Consider the following 20,669-nt stretch of genomic DNA (forward strand, 5'->3'; position numbering starts at 1 on the left):
ACTCATGCCCATTGAGCCAGTGATGCCATCCAATCATCTCATCCTCTGTCGTCCCCTTCTCCTCCTGCCTTCAATCTTTTCCAGCATCAGGGGCTTTTCCAATCAGTTGGCTCTTCGTATCAGGTGGCCAAAGTACAGGAGCTTCAGCTTCGGCATCAGTCCTTCCAATGAGTATTCAGGACTGATTTCCTTTAGGATGGACTGGTTTGATCTCCTTGCTGTGCAGGGGACTCTAGAGAGTCTTGTCCAGCACCACAGTTTTGAAAGCATCAATTCTTCAGTGCTCAGACTTCTTTACGGTCCAACTCTAACGTCTGTACACGATTACTGGAAAAACCATCGTTTTATGTGACTGCTATTGCAATAGCTGCCTTGGCAGGAGGGAGCCGAGGGCCTGCAGCCAGCAAAATGCCCGTTCCGTGCGGCAGGCAGCAGTGCTGTCGTCTCACTTATTGATATCTCGACTCCTATTACACAGGCGTTTAACTCAACATCCAATTTCTAGCAAGGAGGGGCAGACAGAGGTCATCAGATGAACCGGGATTCAATCCGTTAGGCAAAATTAACATATTAATGAGATGATCTGCTTTAGTTCAAATTCTGCCCTAGAAATCTCCTGAGGGTTTTCTTAACGGTTAACAAAAATGCCTATCCCGCATCGACTCATTAGTAAAATACACCACTTTCGGTATCAGACAAAACGCTAAATGCCAGGGCATCTGTCTGACTTTGATTTGCCTTCCAGGCCTGTGGGTATGGGAAAGGGGGAAGCCTGAATTAAGGAGCATGTCCTCTTTGGAACACGGATGTACTAATTTTATTTGGGCAGCGAGGTTGGGGGATCTACCCACATCAGGTTCTGTCCTCAGTCATCTCCAGGCAAGGAGGTGAACTGACAGTTACCTAAGTAATTCAAAGTCAGTTTAGGAAAGAGATGAATCCTGTTTGGCACAAAACCCTCAGATGGAGCCAGAGCTGAATCAGACCCTGTGGCTGATGGCTGACACGTCAGACCCCAGACGGGGTAAGAAATAGGAACATCCTAGCATTGTTTGCAGTGTAGAGGGCTGATTCAGAGTTCACCCCCTGCCATAAAGCAGGGGGCCACCAGATATTTGGATGTGACCAACATCTTCCAAGGGCTTCCTTGGTGGCATTAGTGGTAAAGAATGGAGACACAGGAGATGTGGGTTCAATCCCTGGGTCGGGAAGATCCCTTGGAGTTGGAAGTGGAAACCCCCTCCAGTATTCTTGCCTGGAGAATCCCAAGGACAGAAAAGCCTGGTGGGCTATAGTCTATGGGGTCACAAAGAGTCGGACATGACTGAGCAACGGAACGCTGGGGGAACATCTTCCAAAATATCCTGACTAGGAATCATAGAATCCTAGGTCCTGAAAGCAAAACCAAGCCAGAGAGATAAGCCAACACCCTTCATTTGTAAGTAAATGAAATATGATTATCACAGCTTCAGAGGTTGAACAAATTAAGATTCACAAGACATAAATGTCTCACTAAAGATTTCATTAATGCTAAGTGTCAAGCTTAGAATAGAAACCTAGATCTCTCGATTTCCAACTCCCTTTAAAAAAAATTAAAACTGAGTTAAAAGATAAAATTGCTGTATTCATAAATTAACTACCATCTTGAACATCCACAAAAATGAGATCTATATAACATCTCAACCGACTAGCCGAAAGTACAGTAAAAAGTGCTGCTTCATTTTTCACTGATTATGCTCTTCTCTTTCTTCACCCGTTTTACTAAGAGTTAATTACATGCAATATCGTATAAGTCTAAGGTATACAACCTGTTGACTTGCCACACACAGACTGCAAAATTATCATGCTTTTCTTAATAGGGTTCCTTTCCTCCCTTCATAATAGTTCTGTCTGAGTACAAACCCTTCTTTTTATGAGGTTCCTGCTATTTAAATTTTAAAGAGCACTTTGGATTATCTTTGCCAGTTAATAGTAGATTTTGGAAATTGTTAAGGTTTGTGATTAGTCTGCCCCCCAGAAGATGACAGAGAAGAATGTTTGGAAGAACTGGAATCAACAGTCATCTCAGAATCCCTCAGACCACCCAGGAAATGGACACCTGTCTTTCTAACAATCACCTTCAATTATATGTACTCGAGACTTGAGGTTCAAAAGAACCTTTATGAAAATTAAATTAACTAGCTAGTGACTTGTAGCAAGTGGCTATTGTTGGTAACCGACCACCCCAAAACTCACTGACCAAACAACACAGGGAGTCCTAATTATGGTTCTAGATCCTTTTGTCAGTGTGGGTGGCCTGATGGGGGTTGGCAGGTCTAAGACAGCCCCCCACCCAAGGGTCCTGGGGTTGGCCAGCCCTTGGCTGGCTCACAGCATCTCTCCCCACTCGCAGAAGAGCCTGGGCTCACGCGTGAGGGGCAACGACAGGGAACCAGCGGACCCGTGTGAGGCCTTAGAATTGGCGCATCTTCACTTTGGCTGTATTCGCTTGGCTACAGCAAGACACAGGGGCAGCTCAGACACAGAGGCAGAGAGAACAGACCTAACCTCTTGATGAGAGGAGTGTCAGAGCGGAATTGGACAGGGCAAGGATGCAGAGATGCAAGCAACTGGGGGCAGTTTTGCCCCATGCTGCTTCACTTTATTTATTAGCTCGCTCACCTCTCAAATGGGGAGTTTGAAAGGTGCACCTCGTTCTGCAAAGCACACTGCTGGCTGACAGAGACCCAGATGCAAAGAACAGAGGGACAGAGGGCAGGGTTATCCTCAGGGACATGTCCACGGACAGACATGTTAACTCTAGATTATCATCTTGGGAGGAAATAAAGAAACCATTTATATTTTTTAAAGGTAGCTTTAAAACTATGCTTCTTTAAAAAAATCAATTTTCTGACCATTTCAATGTGGGAGACGTTTTTGGAAAAACTCAGGTTTCGAGTCTGATATGTGGGGTTCATACTCCAAGCCCACTAATTCCTCATGGCTGTGTGACAAGGGTCACTTGCTCAACCTCTCTGAACTCCAGTTTCATTATCTGAAGAGCATGCTCAGTTGCTTCAGTCAAGTTCCACCCTTTGTGACCCCAGGGACTATAGCCCATCTGTCCATGGGATTCTTCAGGCAAGAATACTGCAGTGGGTTGCCATTTCCTACTCCAGGGGATCTTCCTGATCCAGGGATCAAACCCACGTCTCCTGCATTGCAGCCGGATTCTTTATCACCGAGCCACCTGGGAAGCCCCTATCTGAAGAGAGGAGACAATAATTCACTCCACACGCTAATGTCAATACTAGCTGCAATAATCCCTGGCTCAAAGCCTAGCTCATTTATAGGTAATTTCCAATAAAAGTAACACAGGTAATTTTCCAATTTTTTCAAAAAATTGGAAAAAAAAATTCCAAAAACCACAATAAATGCACATTACCACCTATTACATCTGCACCTAGGAAGAAGCCAGGTTTGGAAAGCGTATTTTAAACAAGGCGGTGTATCAAGACAGAAAAGTTAAAGGCTTGGAGCTGACAAAAACTGAAAATGTCGTTTCGTTGAAAAGCTCATCCTCCTCCATGAGAAAATGGTATTAGAACAAGGCACACCCCATTTAAATTGCAGGGAGGTTTCCTTGCCGGTGCTTTCTCTAGGGAGCGGCAGGGTCACCGACAGCCAGACCGGGGCGTCCTGCTCTGTCTCCGAACGGCCGCTGCGCCATTTACTCCGGCAGAACTGCCCGTGCGCGCCGATGACAGGCGCGGAGGAGCTGAACACGTACCGATTGGGCTAACTCCACCCAGCAGCACAGGTTCTCAGCGGGTGGAGCAGAGGCCAGACGCATTTCCCCAGCGGGAAATGAAACAAGAGCGCAGGCATTGCTAGCACAGCGATGGATTTCACCCTTCATATAAAATAGACAAGCTGTAGCCTCTGCCCTCTTGGCTCAAGACAGAGCGACAGGAGAAGGCACGTGGGTTTTTATTAGCCTAATAAATCACTGAATTTCTTACATACGTTATTAAATCTATTTGGCCCTCAAATAATATTTGCAAATCACATAATAGTCATTATCGAAAAGGAAAAGCACCACTGTTCGGTACTAAAAACGCCATAGTCTCATAGATCTGAAAGATTTTCCCCCATGTCTCCTAAACACATGCACTTAGGGAAAAGTACACAACTCTTTATTGGTTTGATAAGCTGACCTATTCTTGAAATAATTCATCACATTATCATGATCAATATTTGTATTTAAATATTATTGTGTCCATAGTATGTGGTAATTTTTATAATAAGGATGGTAATTTTTAACCATCATTTTATATTTATTATGAAGTATTTAAAACAATTTTGAGTAATACAATATACACGAAACTTTGGTAAACCTCTCACAGATTTTATTTCTCTGGATCCTTTTATTTAAAAAAAAATGTATCTCACAAAAAAAATGAAAAAAAAATGTGCAATTACAGAGAAAAGGTTCATAGCTCTTTAGGAAATCATTATACATATGGGTGTTTTGGTAAGGAAATGGAGCAGAAGGAGAATTATTTAGAAAGCAGGTTTTGTCTTAGATATTTTGCTAAATTGTGTAGTTTTGGTTGTCATGGCAATAAGTACCATGATTTAAATGTCTATGCAGAAATAGAAGTCACTCCTACCATATTCAAAAGAATCAAAGAAATCTCGTTACTTAATGGGAAAAAATTCCCAATTTGGATGAAGGAGGGAAAAACACGGTATGCCAAATTTATTTTTCTGACAAACTGCTTGTTATTTAATCTCTGAAACAAAAATAAAGACAAAATATTTAGAATTAAACAACAAAGGAAGAGCTACAGACAAATCTCCTGGAATGCACTAAGAACTCAGAAGATACTTCATACACTCAGGTCAACAAAATCATCAGAAACTATGGAACAAACACTCCAGTGAGGAAGTCAGATCAAAAAAAAAGAGAAAAAATTTCAAACAGTCAAAATAGGGTATCATAAAACTGCAAAGATTAGTCAGATAAATAGCATAAACATGAGAAAGGACAATAAGACAAATAAATTGATTTTTGAAGGTAATTCGCACAGGCAAATTTAAGCAAGACATGTCAATGAAACTGGGACAAAGGCATAAATAAATAATACCAGGACTGTAAGCTGTCAAACTAGAATTATAAGAGATACTGACTGGAGGATTATAAACAGAAGGAAACTGTGATTTAGTTGGTAAATGTACTTAAAAATCTTAAAGTGGACCACTTTCTAGAAAATATATATGACTTTAAAAACAGAGAAAAGAATCTGATTAGACCCACAAACTTTAAGATAGTATTCATAGGTCAATTCTCCCTTCACCTCCTCAAAAATTTTTTGGGAGAATTTCACCAGACACTCAAGGCATATATAATTTTCATTTAAAACATCTTAGAAGAGAAGAAAAACAGAATGCTCTCCATTTATCCTTAAACATAGATGCAGAGGATAAGATGGCTGGATGGCATCAGTGACTCAATGGACATAAATTTTAGCAAACTCTGGAAGATAGCAGAGGACAGAGGAGCCTGGTGTGCTGCAATCCATGGGGTTGCAGAGTCAGACAAAACTTCCCCACTGAACAAAAACAACAACATAGACATAAAATCAAAAGATCCTATAAAAAAAAATCTTATCTCATTAATGAAAATAAATGCAAACATCCAAAATAATGACTAGAGAATCAAATCTAGTACATCATGACCAAAATAGGACTTATCCTGAAAATGAAGAATTACTCGACAAGAAAAAAACCTACATCACTAAAATTTGCCACATAAGCTAAGAAAAGGAGAAATAATCTTACTAGATAAAAGAAAGACATTCAACGAAACAGCATCCATCTATGGTTGAAAACATTCAGCAAAGATTATCTACTGGAACTCTACCTAAACAGATCACTCACTGACAAATATTTAGAGATATTAACATTAATTTGAAACCAAGACAAGAATAGTCTACTATCACCACAAATTTTCAACACTGTACTGGGAGTGCTGGCCAATGCAATAAAATAAGAATAAACAGAATGATAAAAAAGACAAAGAAGACAAGATAACTATGATCATTTTCATGAAGATATTCCACTGGAAAATTATTAGAACTAATAAAGTCAGCAGGGTTTCTAGATATAAGATCAACATATGAAACTCAAGATTGAGTATCCCAATAAACAAATTAAAATATAATAGAAAAAGAGCATTCATCACAGCAACAGAAAGTACAAAGTACTTAGAAAAGAACAAAATAAAAATATGCAAGAAACTGATAGAAAAAACACAAACATATTGAAGAAATTAAAGAATGTATGAAGAAAGAAATATAGAAGAAAAAATATATATATTTCATATTTGTGAAAGCAAAGAATCAACAGTCTAAAAAGGCTATTTCTTTCTATATTAATCTATAAATATATTTCTCCACAAAACCCCAAATGAATTTTTTAATGGACTGAATCAAAATGACTATAAAATTCATATGCAAAAATAGACATCCAGAGATAACCAAAACAAATAAGAAAAATAAGAACGTATTATGAGAACTTACTTATTAAAACAATATATTACTGATACAGTTTAAGTCAAATAGATTAAAAATCAGGAGGGGGTAAAAAAGTATTTCTAATAAATGAGATAGGGATAATTGAATATCCATCCAAAATATAACATTAAATCAGTTTCTCATATAAACAAAAATAAATTCCTGATGTATGGAAAATCTTCAAGTTTGCGGGGGAAATGTAAGATGGCCTTGAAGTAGGAAAAGAATGACTATGCTAAGTCCCTGAGTCAGGCCACTGTATATAACTGAACAACGACCACCACGCGTTCATGAGCACATCACCACGGGGGCAGTGTAGAACCTGCCTTGCCGTGTAAAACCTCACTGGTACTCAGAGAAATGCAGGTTAATACTCTCCCCACAATTCTGCTACTAAATATATACCCCAGGGAAAACTCTAAACAGGTATCTGAGGATGCAACACTGTAATTGAGCAGGAGGAGACCTAAGCACTTGTCCATGCAAATGTGAGCAGATGCGGGCACTGTGGTTTCTCTGCAGGGGAATTCAAGCAGCAGAAGCCAAGAATGAGTTAGCTCGCTAGGTGTCAATACCGTTAAATCTCAAAAGCCGCGTGGAGTTACAGAGGGGACTGCAGCACTAAAGGTAGGGTCTGAGAGCATTTCCTGACTTCTTGATGACTCACGATGTTACACACTTGTTATGAAACACCAACATCCAGATGAATTTTTAAAACTGTGGGATATCTACACAGAATCGATGACAGAGACTTCCTGTCTTTGAGCAGGAAGGAGAGGGATGGATTTATGCAGGATACACAAAAGTAACTTCAGCTTTCAGCTGTGATTTTCTATTTCTTTTGTGTTAAAAAATTCTGAAGGAAAAGCGGCAAATGTTAATCATATGAGATAATAGGTAAGGCTCTTCCTGATTATTAAATCTTTCACCTCCCCCAAATACACTTAATGAAGGAAGCTATCACATGCTAAATGGGAAAAAAAAAATCAAAAGTCTATTTTCCTTTTCTCACAAATGCACAGCAGGTATTTTAGTATTTCTATGAGGCATCTGGGAGTTAACAATATAAATTCATTTATTAAGAAGTGTTTTACATCATAATTAATAAGGGAGTGTACAAAACACCATTTTACCAACTCTTAATTACTTACGAGTGTTGGTATAAATTTTCAGATTATCTTTCTTTTGGATTTGCAATATCCATCAGAGAACTTAAACCTATATAATCACTTTAATAAAGTTCTAAGAGGGAAAGATAAAACTAATTAGTAGATACTTGGGTCTGAATCAGATTTATTTACACATTCAGTCTCTGCTTCAGGTCCAGGTTTTGCTTTGTAGTTTTGTATCTGAAATGAGCACAGAGAAGCAGAATGAGATGCTACTTAGGATTCATAAGTGATGTTAAATATATCAATATGATCAGATGTTTTCTGGTGGAAATTAATTTCCAATTTTGTTATCAAAATAACGGTGAAAAGACATTTAATTTCTAAACATCGTTCTCCTTACTTCATTTTCTGATCACCCAGTTTACCATTCAGATAGTTAATTTATTTTGGTCTCAAAAATCCTGTGTGTGTGTGTGTGTACCTGTGGGTGACTCATGTCGATGTATGGCAAAAACCACCACAATATTGTAAAGAAATTATCCTCCAATTAAAATTAATTAATTAATTTAAAAAATTCTGTGTCTGCACATGCTAAGTCGCTTCATTTGTGTCGGACTCTTTGCAACCGTATGGTGGGTAGCCCACCAGGCTCCTCCGTCCATGGAACTCTCCAGGCAAGAATACCAGAGTAAGCATTAAAAATTCTTCCTCACCTAGATTCCTTGAGTATAACGGGAGAGATGTGTGTGGTTAAATTAAAAAGTATTTAATTTTGATATTCTTCCGCTTCTTAGTGGTCAACACAGCCCCATCAAGCCCTGTCCTGCACTACTGGGAATGAATACAGGTCAGCTGGTGGACGGTCCCAAAGAGGAAAGGTGTTTAAGCCCGGAGGGAGGTGACAGTCACAGGAATTCCATTACAGATTTGGCAGGCACGGGGCCGGGGGTGGGGAGGGAGCGAGCAGGTATCTGACAAACCGGGTTGCTTCTTTTCAATAAAAACTTTTCTGCAGCCTCTGATTCAGGAAGGAGGAAGCTGCCCACCTTAACGCGTCGGGTTGGAGAGAGAGACAGCAGACCGTAGGCTAAGACGAAGGTGACCATCTCTGCCGAGGCAGGCGGGACAGGCGTGGGCGATGCGCCGAGGCCCTCTGGAGAGTCTCAAGTCCCAGTAAAGAGTGACTGCAGTCACCTGGGATGCGCCCGGTGATGTGGCCACTGGAGGAGATTAGTCCTCGAAATTCAAACTCAAAGAAGCAACCTGACCAAACTGACCTCCTTGCAAAAGAGGAAACAGATGATACTTTTGTAGGAACCATCTGTAACTCTTGATGGCTACATTCAGTCCTTTAAAAAAGTCATAGACACTTATTAAAAAAAAAAATCTTTTGTTTAAACAACTTAAGAAAAAAATAACCACACACACACACACACACACCCCTGATTTGAATTTTTAGACATTTGCATCCTGGGAAATAGGAGGAGATGGTGCAGAAAGCATGAAAAATCCAGCTGCACAAAAAGCTAAAACAACCTGTAGATAGAATTTGGAAACTGTTCTCAGATGCTAGGTAAAGCACTCACATTTACAGGTGATGTACGCTAACAGTGTGGGCATGAACAGAATCCAGAAGATGTTTCTGATGCTTTGTCTGTAATGCAGAGGACAGGGATCCATCTTCAGCCCCGAGAGTTTCATAAACTAAGACATTGACTTCCCGTCCCTGATGGATGAGATCCTTGACAAACACTCAGTTACAGCTGCAAATCTAATTCACTGAAAATGATCTTAAAAAGATTAACGTTCTTACCCTCATATTAGTTTAGTAAAAATCACATCTATCAGGGGGTGTCTCAGTGTATGTTTTTAACCATCACAGACTATATCTAAAACTACAAAGTCAATTTTCTAATTAAAAAAAAAGTCAACTACAAAATCATTACAAACAAATTATTTGATGTAAAAATCCTCAAAAACTAGCAGAAGACTATGAACCACATTGACAGTATTATCTCAGAATTTATCAATTTATTTAATCAACAGATGAAGAAGTTAATACAGTCCAGCTACACTGTTTATTGTTGGTTTTTTTTTTTGAGAGTCTCCCAAAAAATTATATGAAAAATTGTGTATTTATTCCATTCATCAGATTCTCAAACTGGACTTTGACCTTAAAAAAAGTCTAAGTATACTATAATATTTCATAAGTACATTAAGTGCTATCTGATTGCATCAACAAGAAAAAATGGAAATCATAAAGAAAATTCATTATATCGCATCATGTATATTATATCATTTCAATACAATATACCGCAAAACAATCAATTCTGTTTAAAAATCCTTGGAAATTCAACCAATGTGTATACATACTGCTGACTATTCATAACTAATGGTATACACACGTAGTTCTCAGTAGAACAAAGCTAAGAAGAATTCCCAAATGAAAACTTCAGTCAATAATCCACTTAGCCCAGTGAATTCACCTTGTCTTCATCTCAGAGCATGAATGTAGAGCTCTGCTTTCACTCAATTCAGGGAGGCAATCTTCAGACCAGCTACATAGGATCCAAAATCCTGACCTGGGTTGGTTTTAAACCAGCCTCTAGAGTTGTTCAAGGCTATCCTTACTCTTTCCCCATTTGAAACACCTGCTGCCTCTAGGAAAGATAAACAAGTCTCACCTATGAAGAAGTGCCATTTTTCTGAATATGAAACTTACACTGCTTGCTACAATCTCACGAGCGCAGATTTGCTGCATGCATTTCGATGCATCTCGTGCTGTCAGACGCTGGAGGGGAGTGTGCCCACCTGACACCCCAACAGGACCGTAAATCCACGTCCCTCTGCTCTTCCGTCTCGGTCGAGAGCGAGGTGCTGGCTGTGAGACGCCAGGACCCGCTGTGAACACCACCATCCTTTACAATGACTCACCCACACTGCTGGGGAACACACGTGCCATGTGGCGATCCACTGATGCAAATCTCTCTGGAGACCCAGGACATTCCATGCCGACTTACAAAATCACTTTCTTATAAATTAAAACACATGAATGTAGAAGTGAAAGTGTGAGTCGCTCAGTCGCATCCAACTCTCTGCGACCCCCTGGACTGTAGCCCTCCAGGCTCCTCTGTCCATGGGATTTTCTCCAGGCAAGGATACTGAAGTGGGCTGCCATTCCCTTCTCTAGGGGACCTTCCTGACCCAGGGATCGAACCCACATCTCCAAGTCTCCTGCGCTGCAGGTGGGTTCTTGGCCTGCTGAGCCGCTGGAAAAGACCCCTTTGCTGGGAAAGAATGAGGGCAGGAGGAGAAGGGGACGACAGAGAAAGACATGGTCGGATGGCATCACTGACTCGACGGACATGAGTTTGAGCAAACTCCAGGAGATGGTGAAGGATGGGGAGGCCTGGTGCGTTGTGGTCCATGGGGTCACAGAGGTGAGCATGACTTAGTGACTGAACAACAACAGTGAATTTTAGAAATGGGATAAGATACCAAAAATATCCTCCTGATAATTTCAAGAATTAAATCATTGCATTGATGTGTGGACTTTAAAACAAAAAACACTTAAAATGACTTCAATCTCTATTTAAAATAGTCTACCTTTTCTGACAGGTATACCTATTCTACACTTCTTCCAGTGACTTAATCACATTACAGTTAGACTGGGGGGAGAAGGAGGATTTGATAGTGTGATAAATTTCACAAGTGGTATATTTTTTCCAACAGCCTTTTTTTTCTCTCTCCAGGATCAATCTAAATCTACAGATCGAAGGACAAGGCCTCTGGACAGTTCCTGGTCTGGTACAGTGACCCCTGCCTCCCGATGAGAGGCAGGTTCACTTTGATGTTCCAAGCCCAGAGCCTTCATCCCAATTTGACCAGCCACCTGTTTCCCAGTGCTCACAGGGCTGGCATCTCAGAGATCCCAAGATTCCCCCCTCACCCAATGCTTCCTCCACCACGTGGCCAGTTTCTCTGTCTACTCACTCACCTGTCCATGCAAGGATACGACATGACTTTTTCCTCAAGGAACCCCCACCAAGTGGGAAGTGCCATGGTTACTAAGCCTCATGGACTTTATTTTTCCAACAATCAAAGCCCACAAACTGCGCTCTGGACCCCAGGAAGTACTCTGCAAACGTGTCACAGACGTGTCAAGGGAGAAGGGAAGGCGGGGAGGGGCGTGGATACTGATCAGCGGTAACCCAGCATCTCTGCTTCCTCTAAACTCAGCCTCCGATCCCAGCCGCGCACACGAGTGGCGACACTGTCGTTACTGCAGTTCAGTCGTGTCCGCATCTGTGCGACCCCCTGGACTGCAGCCCGCCAGGCGCCTCTGTCATGGGATTCTCCAGGCAAGAACACTGGACGGGGAGTGGCTTGCTGTGCCCTCCTCCAGGGGATCTTCCTGAGTAGCAACATCCCTATTCTTCAGTTATTTCCTTTATTTGCTATTCTCCAAACAAGCAAGATTACAGAATCAACATAAAACAAGGACACTGGACTACACCTAGGGTTTCCTCCATCTGCCTCTTTCTCCCAAGCTTCGCGTCTCCACGGATGAACTAGGAAAGTTTCTTTCCAGGCACGGCCACCGAGATGCTCCTGGGGAACCAGCCCGCTGAGTCCGGCACTGTGCTGACCCCTGAAACCAACCAGAGTTCTCACCACCAGCTGCTGAGCAGACGAACCGGCCTGGAGACATGAGAACTCAGGGTGGAAAGGGGTCAAAGTGAACCAGAGGCTTTGGTGTCTGACGACATTTGGAGAGCTCTCCGAATCTTCTATCATTCACTGAAGTAATTAATCATAAATACTTACACGTCTATGTTTAGCTCAACTAAAATATCAAAAGACTGTAATATAAGCATCTTTAAGACTTCAAAGGCTCAGTGACAAACAAAAAAATCTCCATATGTATGCCTGAAACTCAGTTTATTTACTGTATTATAATCTGCAGGCCAAACTGTGCTCTCCAAAAATGTGGATTCCAGATCACGGAGACATAAGTGAATAAATGAATGAATGAAGTGTGTCTTCATTGCTCCTCTACTAAGCTATCTCCTAAACTTCATCTACTTATAACCTTCCATCTATCAATACTTACTGTTAAGGTACTTCTCTGGTAAAAAGGGGCTGTTCCACAGGTTATATTTCTCAGGTGTCCCCATATATATAAACCACTGTATTCAGAACTCATGATGAAAATGAGTAAAAATAAACTAGAGGTTTCCATGTCTGAAGAAATTTCCCAAAGTTTCCACAACTTCTCTGCCTCCCCAAGACTCTAAATTACAGGTGCCTCTCAGTAGGCATGTTAATACCAAAACTCTGCTGATGATGTCGGTGCAGGAAAAAAAAAAAATAACTTAAAATCTAACACTGATAATTCAACCCTGGAAATGAAATGCAGACAGTGGGAAACAGGTCCAATTATGGGAGATGCAAAAATGAGTTATCATTTGAACATTTCCAAGTTATTATTGTTCATTACACCTCAGGAAGAATCTGTATCTCATTTCATAATCACAAGGATGATAAACCTATTTGGGACTGAGGTACAAAATGTACAATCTTATTAATATTGTACCTACTCTACTATGATCCAGAAAATGAACTCAGCATTCTAGGAACAAACATGTCATCTGCCTATTTTCCCCTCACAACTTGTTAGAGTGCATCTTATTTATATTTATTCTCTCGCAAATTTCACAAAAATTGAATAGTGTGATAAATATGTCCTGTTACTGTAAAGGGTGCCTGCCCATGTTAACCTCAGGGAGATACAGATATATGTAGATAATATAGATTTTCTGACATAATTACAACACTTTTAGAAAGTTGAGGACTCATAAACAATAAAAGTCTATCCTGAGTTTATCCAAGTTTTGAGACTTCTCTGTGGCTTAGGAAATGGGTCTGTAAATCTATAAGCTTTCCATGAATTTCAACGAATTAAAAATACTGCAGATACAACCTTTCTATGCATTATATTTGTATTGAAACTCAGGTTTGGGTGAGTCATTGGTGAAAGAGAGAAAAAAAAAATGGGAGTTATGACTCAAATGAGAATACTGTCTTTTAGAAGTCAAATTTCTGATACATTAATTTATCTCTACTTTTCTAATAATCCCTGTCTTTATTCATTCACTTAGAAAATAAACATAAAGGTAAGACTTACATCATAAATTTGCACTTTGACACAGTAGCCGTATTCCCGCTGAAACGGAAATGAAGTGTTTTCCGAGGTTTGTTTCCCTACGTGTGCAGTCAGAAGTCCAGACTTTGTGTCAGCTTTTCCAATTCTGTAATCTAAGTCTCTATAAGATTTAAATGGCAAATGGGAATTTCCTAAAAGTTCTTACATGCAGCTGGACTTAAATATATTAAGTTTTTCAATGTCAGCTTCAGCAGAACAGCCAATAATTGTACACAAGACGCATTTGGTAGTCTTAGCCTACTAGTACATTCTGTGAATTGTCTTCATATTTAAAGGGAAATCACAAAATAACTGATAGTAAGAAATAATGACAAGATCCAGAGTCCGCACCACACCCAAGATTACAGTTTACCTGCTTAAATGCAGGTAACACGACAGTGACCCTCAAGTCACAGACCATACACGGAACATGCCGATCAATGCTCAGGGTCTTTTTATGTGTATGTTTTAGTGAGAACTTTAGTATGCCTTTGTCCTTGGAATCTGCTGAGGTGTCTGCATGTGTTTAAGAACTTTCCCGTTAATACACGGCCATGCTAATGTTTTCCGGGAACCCCCTAAAAGGAGCGGCTCTCAGGAGTTTGGTGAAGTCTGTACGGACAAGAAAGAAAGCCTCAGGATGCGGCATTCAAAGACCAGCAGACACGTAAACCCTCCTGGGTGCGATTTCGCTTCCCGTGGCCTGCCCTGCCCAAGGTCATTATTAGTGTCGAGAATACTAACAAAGCTTTCCATTGACAAGGTGCCGGGGGATCTATCATTTTTAGATGATCAAACAGCCCCGAAAAGCTACTGCTTAAAGATGACTGAGGCCAGGAGTCAAAACGGTTACCATAGAGATGCTTCATCAAATAACCCCCAAAGCAAGGAAGGAGACAGGAGGGGCGACCGAGCTGAGACACAGCATCCAATCGGGTCTAGAGAGTCACGGGCGCCTCAACAAACTGCAGGGCTTCAGATGTGCTTGAACTGTCTTCTTCCCAGACATATACTTTTTTTTAATACTTCTTGGTGCTCAAAAGGCCATGTGTGCCTCCAGCCCAGAGAGAAGGCATTTGCGTCTCTATGCACAAGACATGATTGATTAATTCACCCGCGGGGGGGGGGGGGGGGGGGGGGTTGGGGAGGCTCAAATCCCTTAAAAATAGTCTGCGAAATCCTGGAAGTAGAATCACCTCACTAAAATGAAAGGTTTTAGTGACTCTGGACTTGGAAGCATCTTTAAGAGCGCGCCTGGTCAAGTCGTCCCGGCGGGAAGGACACGTGATCAGGTGACCGTCACACCTACCTGCCGGGCTCCTCGTCACCGTGGAGGCAACAGTTCGCCGCGTTCACCAGAAAGCTGAACAGACGACCATACAGAGACTTGGCCAGGAGATCCCGGTAAAACTCAGCCATCGCCACGGTGTGCTGCCGTGTGAGCACCTCTCCTGGGAGGGCGAGGAGGGGAGGATCAGTGAGCACGGGGCCGTCCCTGATCAGAAGCCAACAGTGCTGGGCTGTTTACCCCGCCACACCCGCACACGTCAGAAGATGCGACCAACGCACCACGACTCTGACAGATGCAGCCTCTGCCAGCTATTACAAAAACACACAGCAGTGATGTTGAGAAAAAGAAAAAAAAAAAAATCCAATGGAGGAGGAGTCCTCAAAACCACAATGCAGAGGCAGGCTGGTGAGGCAATGAGCTCCAGTGAGTGAGACAGGGACGTCTGGGGAAGCCCCTCTCTGCACACTGCGTGCAGACGGACACCACAGAGACCATCTCGGGGGTCAGACGGTGTGTGTGTGTGTCCACCCATCAAGTCACATCCGACTCTCTGCGTGCAACCCCACGGACTGCAGCCTGCCAGGCTCCTCCATCCATGGGATTTCCCAGGCAAGGGTACTGGAGTGGGTTGCCATTTCCTCCTCCAGGGGATCTTCCCGACCTAGGGATCAAATCTGCATCTCTTGTGTCTCCCGCCTGGGCAGGCAGGCTCTTCACCACAGAGCCACTCGGGAAGCCCATGAACTTGGACGGCATCAGAGTCTAATTCCAAGCACGCCATTTATTAGGGAGTCGATGCTCAAGTTTATCTAGCCTCTTTGAATCTTAGTTTTCTCATTCACTAAAGTGGAAAGGGGAGGGGATGGTTGGATGGCATCACCGATTGGATGGACATGAGTTTGAGCAAGCTCCGGGAGTTGGTGATGGACAGGGAGGCCTGGCGTGCTGCAGTCCCTGGGGTCGCAAAGAGTCAGACACGACTGAGCGACTGAACTAAAAATGGGAAGAGTTAAATTCATGCCTTAGCAAAATGTGTGCCAACTAAAAACTCCAGTGCTCACAGCACCTGCCACAGCTCCCCTGAGCTCACGAGTGCCCAGGAGGCAGCAGCTCTTATTCCGGCTGATGAAGCGGAGGGAAAACGGTGCTCGCCAAGGAGGAGGGCAGGCTGCTGCCACAGACACAGACACAGCCGATGGTTTAACTGAACAGATCCTCTTGGATTGACGACTTTGTCTAAAATGACCCATTACCTAAAAAAAGGTGAGCGGCTCACCAGAACGGTCTCTCAGGAGCATACAGAGGTTCACCAAGGTGGGAGGCAAAGTACAGAAAAACTTACCCTTAAAATACTGGATGTCAGTGGTTAAAGCAGAGGCCAGCTCATCCGAAGATACCTGCAGCATTCCAGCCACTGAAATTAAAGCCGTAATGAAAGCATCAAGTTACACACATGTTGACAGTGAGAACTGGCATTTAGAGCTGAGAAGTGTGTACAGACCCATTAGGGTGCGTGTCTGTTAAAGACACTGAACTATCACTGTAACCGGCAAATTCAACTACAGAAACAGCTCGATTAAAACGTCGAGGAGTTCCCGGGCCCTCAGCATTAAGCTGCTGCAGGATTTTCCCCTCCTCACCCTTACTAACAGCCCAGGATGCTTTTTACCCCCAATTCCTGGCTAAATCACTTAGATATGGGGTGAAGATAATGGTGGTCACCACCATCATCATTATCTGGTTTTAAGGTTACTTTGAAAAAAAAAAAAGCTGGGGGTGACTAACAAGGCCACTTCAAAGGAGAGAGGTTTTTGGCAAGATCTTTAAAGGGAAGCAATTATGTTCTGTTTAAATGTTTAGTTAATAATATGCCCTCCATAGAGGGTAGAGGGGTGGGGCGGAGAATGCGCGGAATGATATAAATAAGCCCGATCACGTGCCAAAGCATCAACACGGTTACTGAGGCGGGCAGCGTGGGGACATCAACGTGCCTCTTATTAACTCACATGACCACAAAGACAAAAGAAGAAAGCGGATCTGGGTTTGTTTTCCCCACCGCCCGCCCTGAATCCCACTCCCGCAGAAAGTGGGCGCGATTCCCCCTGACTTTTCTGTACTGTGTCTCCATCTACTGGCCAGCCTGGAGAACTGCACGTCAAGGCATCGCTGGTCCATGAGTTCCACTGACCTTGCTCGAGGAGCTGGAGGTCAGACACCAGCGCGGAGTCGGCCTCGGAGAGAGCGGTGAAGCCAACGTCGCCGAGGTGCAACACGGCTGCTAGAATCACGCACAGGTTCTCCACCTCCTACGCGGGTAGCCAACAGAGAAGGAAAAGAGTGCTGCTTAGGAAAGAAAGATGCGGAGACCGGTCCTTTGGAAAACCTCCAAGTAGGTTAAAAAATAATGATGCGCGGCTGTGATTTTTTTCAGACTGAGAATGTCCCATAAGGGAACCACCGATCAATGGTAAAAATGGGTACATCCCCTTCAGAGCAAGCAATGGTAACCTTAAAAATTCCCAATAAAAAAAAAAAATTCCCAATAAATTCCCGGTTTCCTAATTGGTATTTTGGGCAGGAAAAGCTCCTGCCGGAGAGAGTTTTTTCTAAGAACAATTCTCATTTGCTTTATAGGCATAGACTTGACACAGTGTGGTCCCTGGGCCATCCATGAATTTCCTCCTGAACTTCCAGTTTTCATGACAAGGCACAGTTTTATTATTAACGGCTGTAAAATGAGCGCATTGAAAAGGATAACCTGTCATTTTCAGGTATAATCCTCTATGACTGCAGGGTTACTTAGACATGTTTTTGGTAGCCTCCAAATCACAAATTAGGGCCTCAGATTTTATTGATCTGTGCCTGTCTGAGTAACATTTTCCAAGCTCCTTGAGCTACCCGACATCTCCCTCTCCCGTTTTTAAATAAATCCAGGATGACAGCTCCCTCTCCCGTTTTTAAATAAATCCAGTAACTCCTCATTAAATTTCCCAGTGCCCTGAGAGAGAGAGACACTCCTGGACACAGACATGAAGACTCTCCGTCCAGTCATCAAGGTTCTCGCAGTTCCGTACCGTGATGGAGACAGAACGGTGAGAAGCCGCCTGAGCTGAGTGACAGTGTGGTGATGCTAACAAGCTGCCCTGCGAGCAGGGGGCGGCGGCTGCTGCTCTGTGTCCGCCTGCGGTGAGCAAGCCCCCTGTCGTCTGGCCGGTGATGGAGGCCTGGGGGGGGCGGGGGCGGGCGGTCATCTTCATGGTCAGGTCTCCCGGAACCACACTCACGAGCTCTGACTCAAGGGTCCTGCCAGAAGTACCTTCCTCCCAGTCTAAGGGGACTTGATCTTTCCCTGCTGGTGGACTAAATCTGTCACCATCTCAGTCACACCTGAGGATCAAGATGATCATCACCTTTCGGTCTTGGTTCAAATCGCAAGTATCTCTTTAACCAAAACGCTTGTTAGATGCCCTATTTGGCCCCTTATGTGGAAGACGTATTTTGTGTGCCCTGCCTTTGAGGATCAGTCATGGGTTTCTACAGCCCTGTTTCCAAGGAGCTGATATTTGGTGGGATGATTCCTTACCCACCTCTCTATTCCAGTTTCCTATAAGTGAGTAGAGATTTTAGACATAAATGGAGGAAGGGAAAAGTAGTAACAGCACCAAAAAAAAAAAAAAAAAAAACCCAAAAAACCCCAACAGTAGCAAATGCAAAGCCTGAAAAGTACAAGTGGTAGGAGTTAGGGAAAGAAGAAACACAGAGATTGGACAAGCGGAGCAACAAAGAACAGAATGCCGTATGACTGCACGTTCCTAGAATTCCAGTCCCTGAATGGGTGAGGCTGGCGTGGGGCCAGGTGCCCAGAGCTATTCACTGCGGGTGAGTCCCCACCTCCTCTGTCCTCCTTTGCTGTCACCCTACAACCCCTTCCACCCCTCGCTGCCCCGTGAGCCAAGGGGAAAGACAGGGACCCAAATCGATCAACGAATACTGGGTTTAAGATTAAAAAAATTCAATCTGTGACTAAATCTTGGCTCATGAACTACAGGCATCCCAGTTACCCATGCAATCTTATGTTGATTGCTAATGAGAAACTGGCTGTCATTTAAAGTGACCCCATAATGAATGTCGGGGACACGGAGATGATGCATAAGACAAGGAGATCTGTGGGAATTTCCTAGGTCTTGGCGGCTCAGTGGTAGAGTCTGCCTGCCAATGCAGGAAACGTGGGTTTGATCTCTGGGTCGGGAAGATCCCCTGGAGGAGGAAATGGCAACCCACTCCAGTATTCTTGCCTGGAGAATCCCGTGGACAGAGGAGCTTGGGGGCTATGGTCCATGGGGTCGAAAAGAGTTGGACAAGACTGAAATGGCTGAGTACACTTCACATCTCTTGTTCTCTAGACCTATGTTATTCAATTCAGTAAACACTAACCTCACAAGACAATCTCAGTTTAAACTGATCAGAATTTTTTTAAAACGTTTAAAAAAAGTTAAAAATCCACATCCTCAGTCTCACTAGCCTCCTCTCCCACGCCCGGCAACCCCAAGTGGCCAGTGACTGCCCTACTGTACAATGCAACCTAGAACATTTCTGGGATTATGGAAATTTCCATTGTGTTGCAGCGGGTTTAAGCACTTTACATAGTACGTTTCAGCTTTGGAGGTATTTGATAATTCTTTAAGAATTAAAAAAAAAAAAAAAGCATAGCATTCAAGAAGATAGTTTAATGGAATGATCAGATTCCTGTCCCGAGTGGTACTTGGCAGCAGACAGTCCCTTCCATCTGCCATTTTTCTCTTGAGTCAGCCAGTGCCAAGTTCTTATCTGTTTTGCTCACGTGGTCCCTGTGGGAAAAGGTCTCCACCGCCTTCTTGAAGACGGCAGCCCATCTTCATGGTACCCTGTGGCCCTGGGCATAATGTTTGTTCACAGCTCTCTCCCATCAGCATGCAAGCTCCACGAGGCAGAGGAATGTTTTTGAATGAATAACTTTTACAAACTAGCAGAGGGTTGATTTCCTCAGTGGAATATTTAACCGCATGACTCACCAAGTTACTGAAGCCAATTACACTCAGGGCTTGTTTCAAAACAGCAAATTTCTCCCTGTTCAGAGAACGCTCTGCTGTTGATGTATCTTCTCTAAGGGTCTGGTGCAAATACCTGTGAGGAGGAAAAGCAGGCAGGTTTATGGCTTGGCTCGTCAACAAACCCCAGCGGCGAAAAGTCGCTTCAGCCACGTCTGGTCTCCCGAATAATGGAAATCACCTGGACCTTGTGTCCCTGTGTTATTTATAAATAAGGCTTTGGTCCGCAAGAGCACGCGCTGTTTCCGGAAGGAAGAACGAAAGGTTCCTGTTGTACCAGAATGTATTTACACTGTTCTCCTTGGTTCTCACTTGAGTGGCTCCCCTCCTCAGAGAAGGTCAAGAGTGCTTTGTGTATTTCATATAGAAATCTAGCAGATTCTATCGCATGCTTTGTAATTCGTATTTGTAGCCAAG

At 43.0% G+C, this 20,669-nt stretch overlaps 1 protein-coding gene across 3 annotated transcripts in view; it reads right to left on the bottom strand.

Moving 5' to 3' along the window:
• MYO16 (myosin XVI) overlaps window positions 1-20,669 on the bottom strand; it is a 501,160-nt gene that overhangs the window by 177,039 nt on the left and 303,452 nt on the right. For all 3 annotated transcript variants that reach the window (XM_043477832.1, XM_043477831.1, XM_043477833.1), the window contains 4 exons: window positions 20,217-20,328; window positions 17,354-17,471; window positions 16,508-16,579; window positions 15,184-15,325 (listed from right to left, as the gene is read on the bottom strand). In XM_043477832.1, the coding sequence (XP_043333767.1) occupies window positions 15,184-15,325; window positions 16,508-16,579; window positions 17,354-17,471; window positions 20,217-20,328 (444 nt within the window). The remainder of the gene's footprint in view (window positions 1-15,183; window positions 15,326-16,507; window positions 16,580-17,353; window positions 17,472-20,216; window positions 20,329-20,669) is intronic.

The sequence above is a fragment of the Cervus canadensis genome, chromosome 9 (genome assembly GCF_019320065.1).
Source record: "Cervus canadensis isolate Bull #8, Minnesota chromosome 9, ASM1932006v1, whole genome shotgun sequence".
Taxonomy (NCBI): domain Eukaryota; kingdom Metazoa; phylum Chordata; class Mammalia; order Artiodactyla; family Cervidae; genus Cervus; species Cervus canadensis.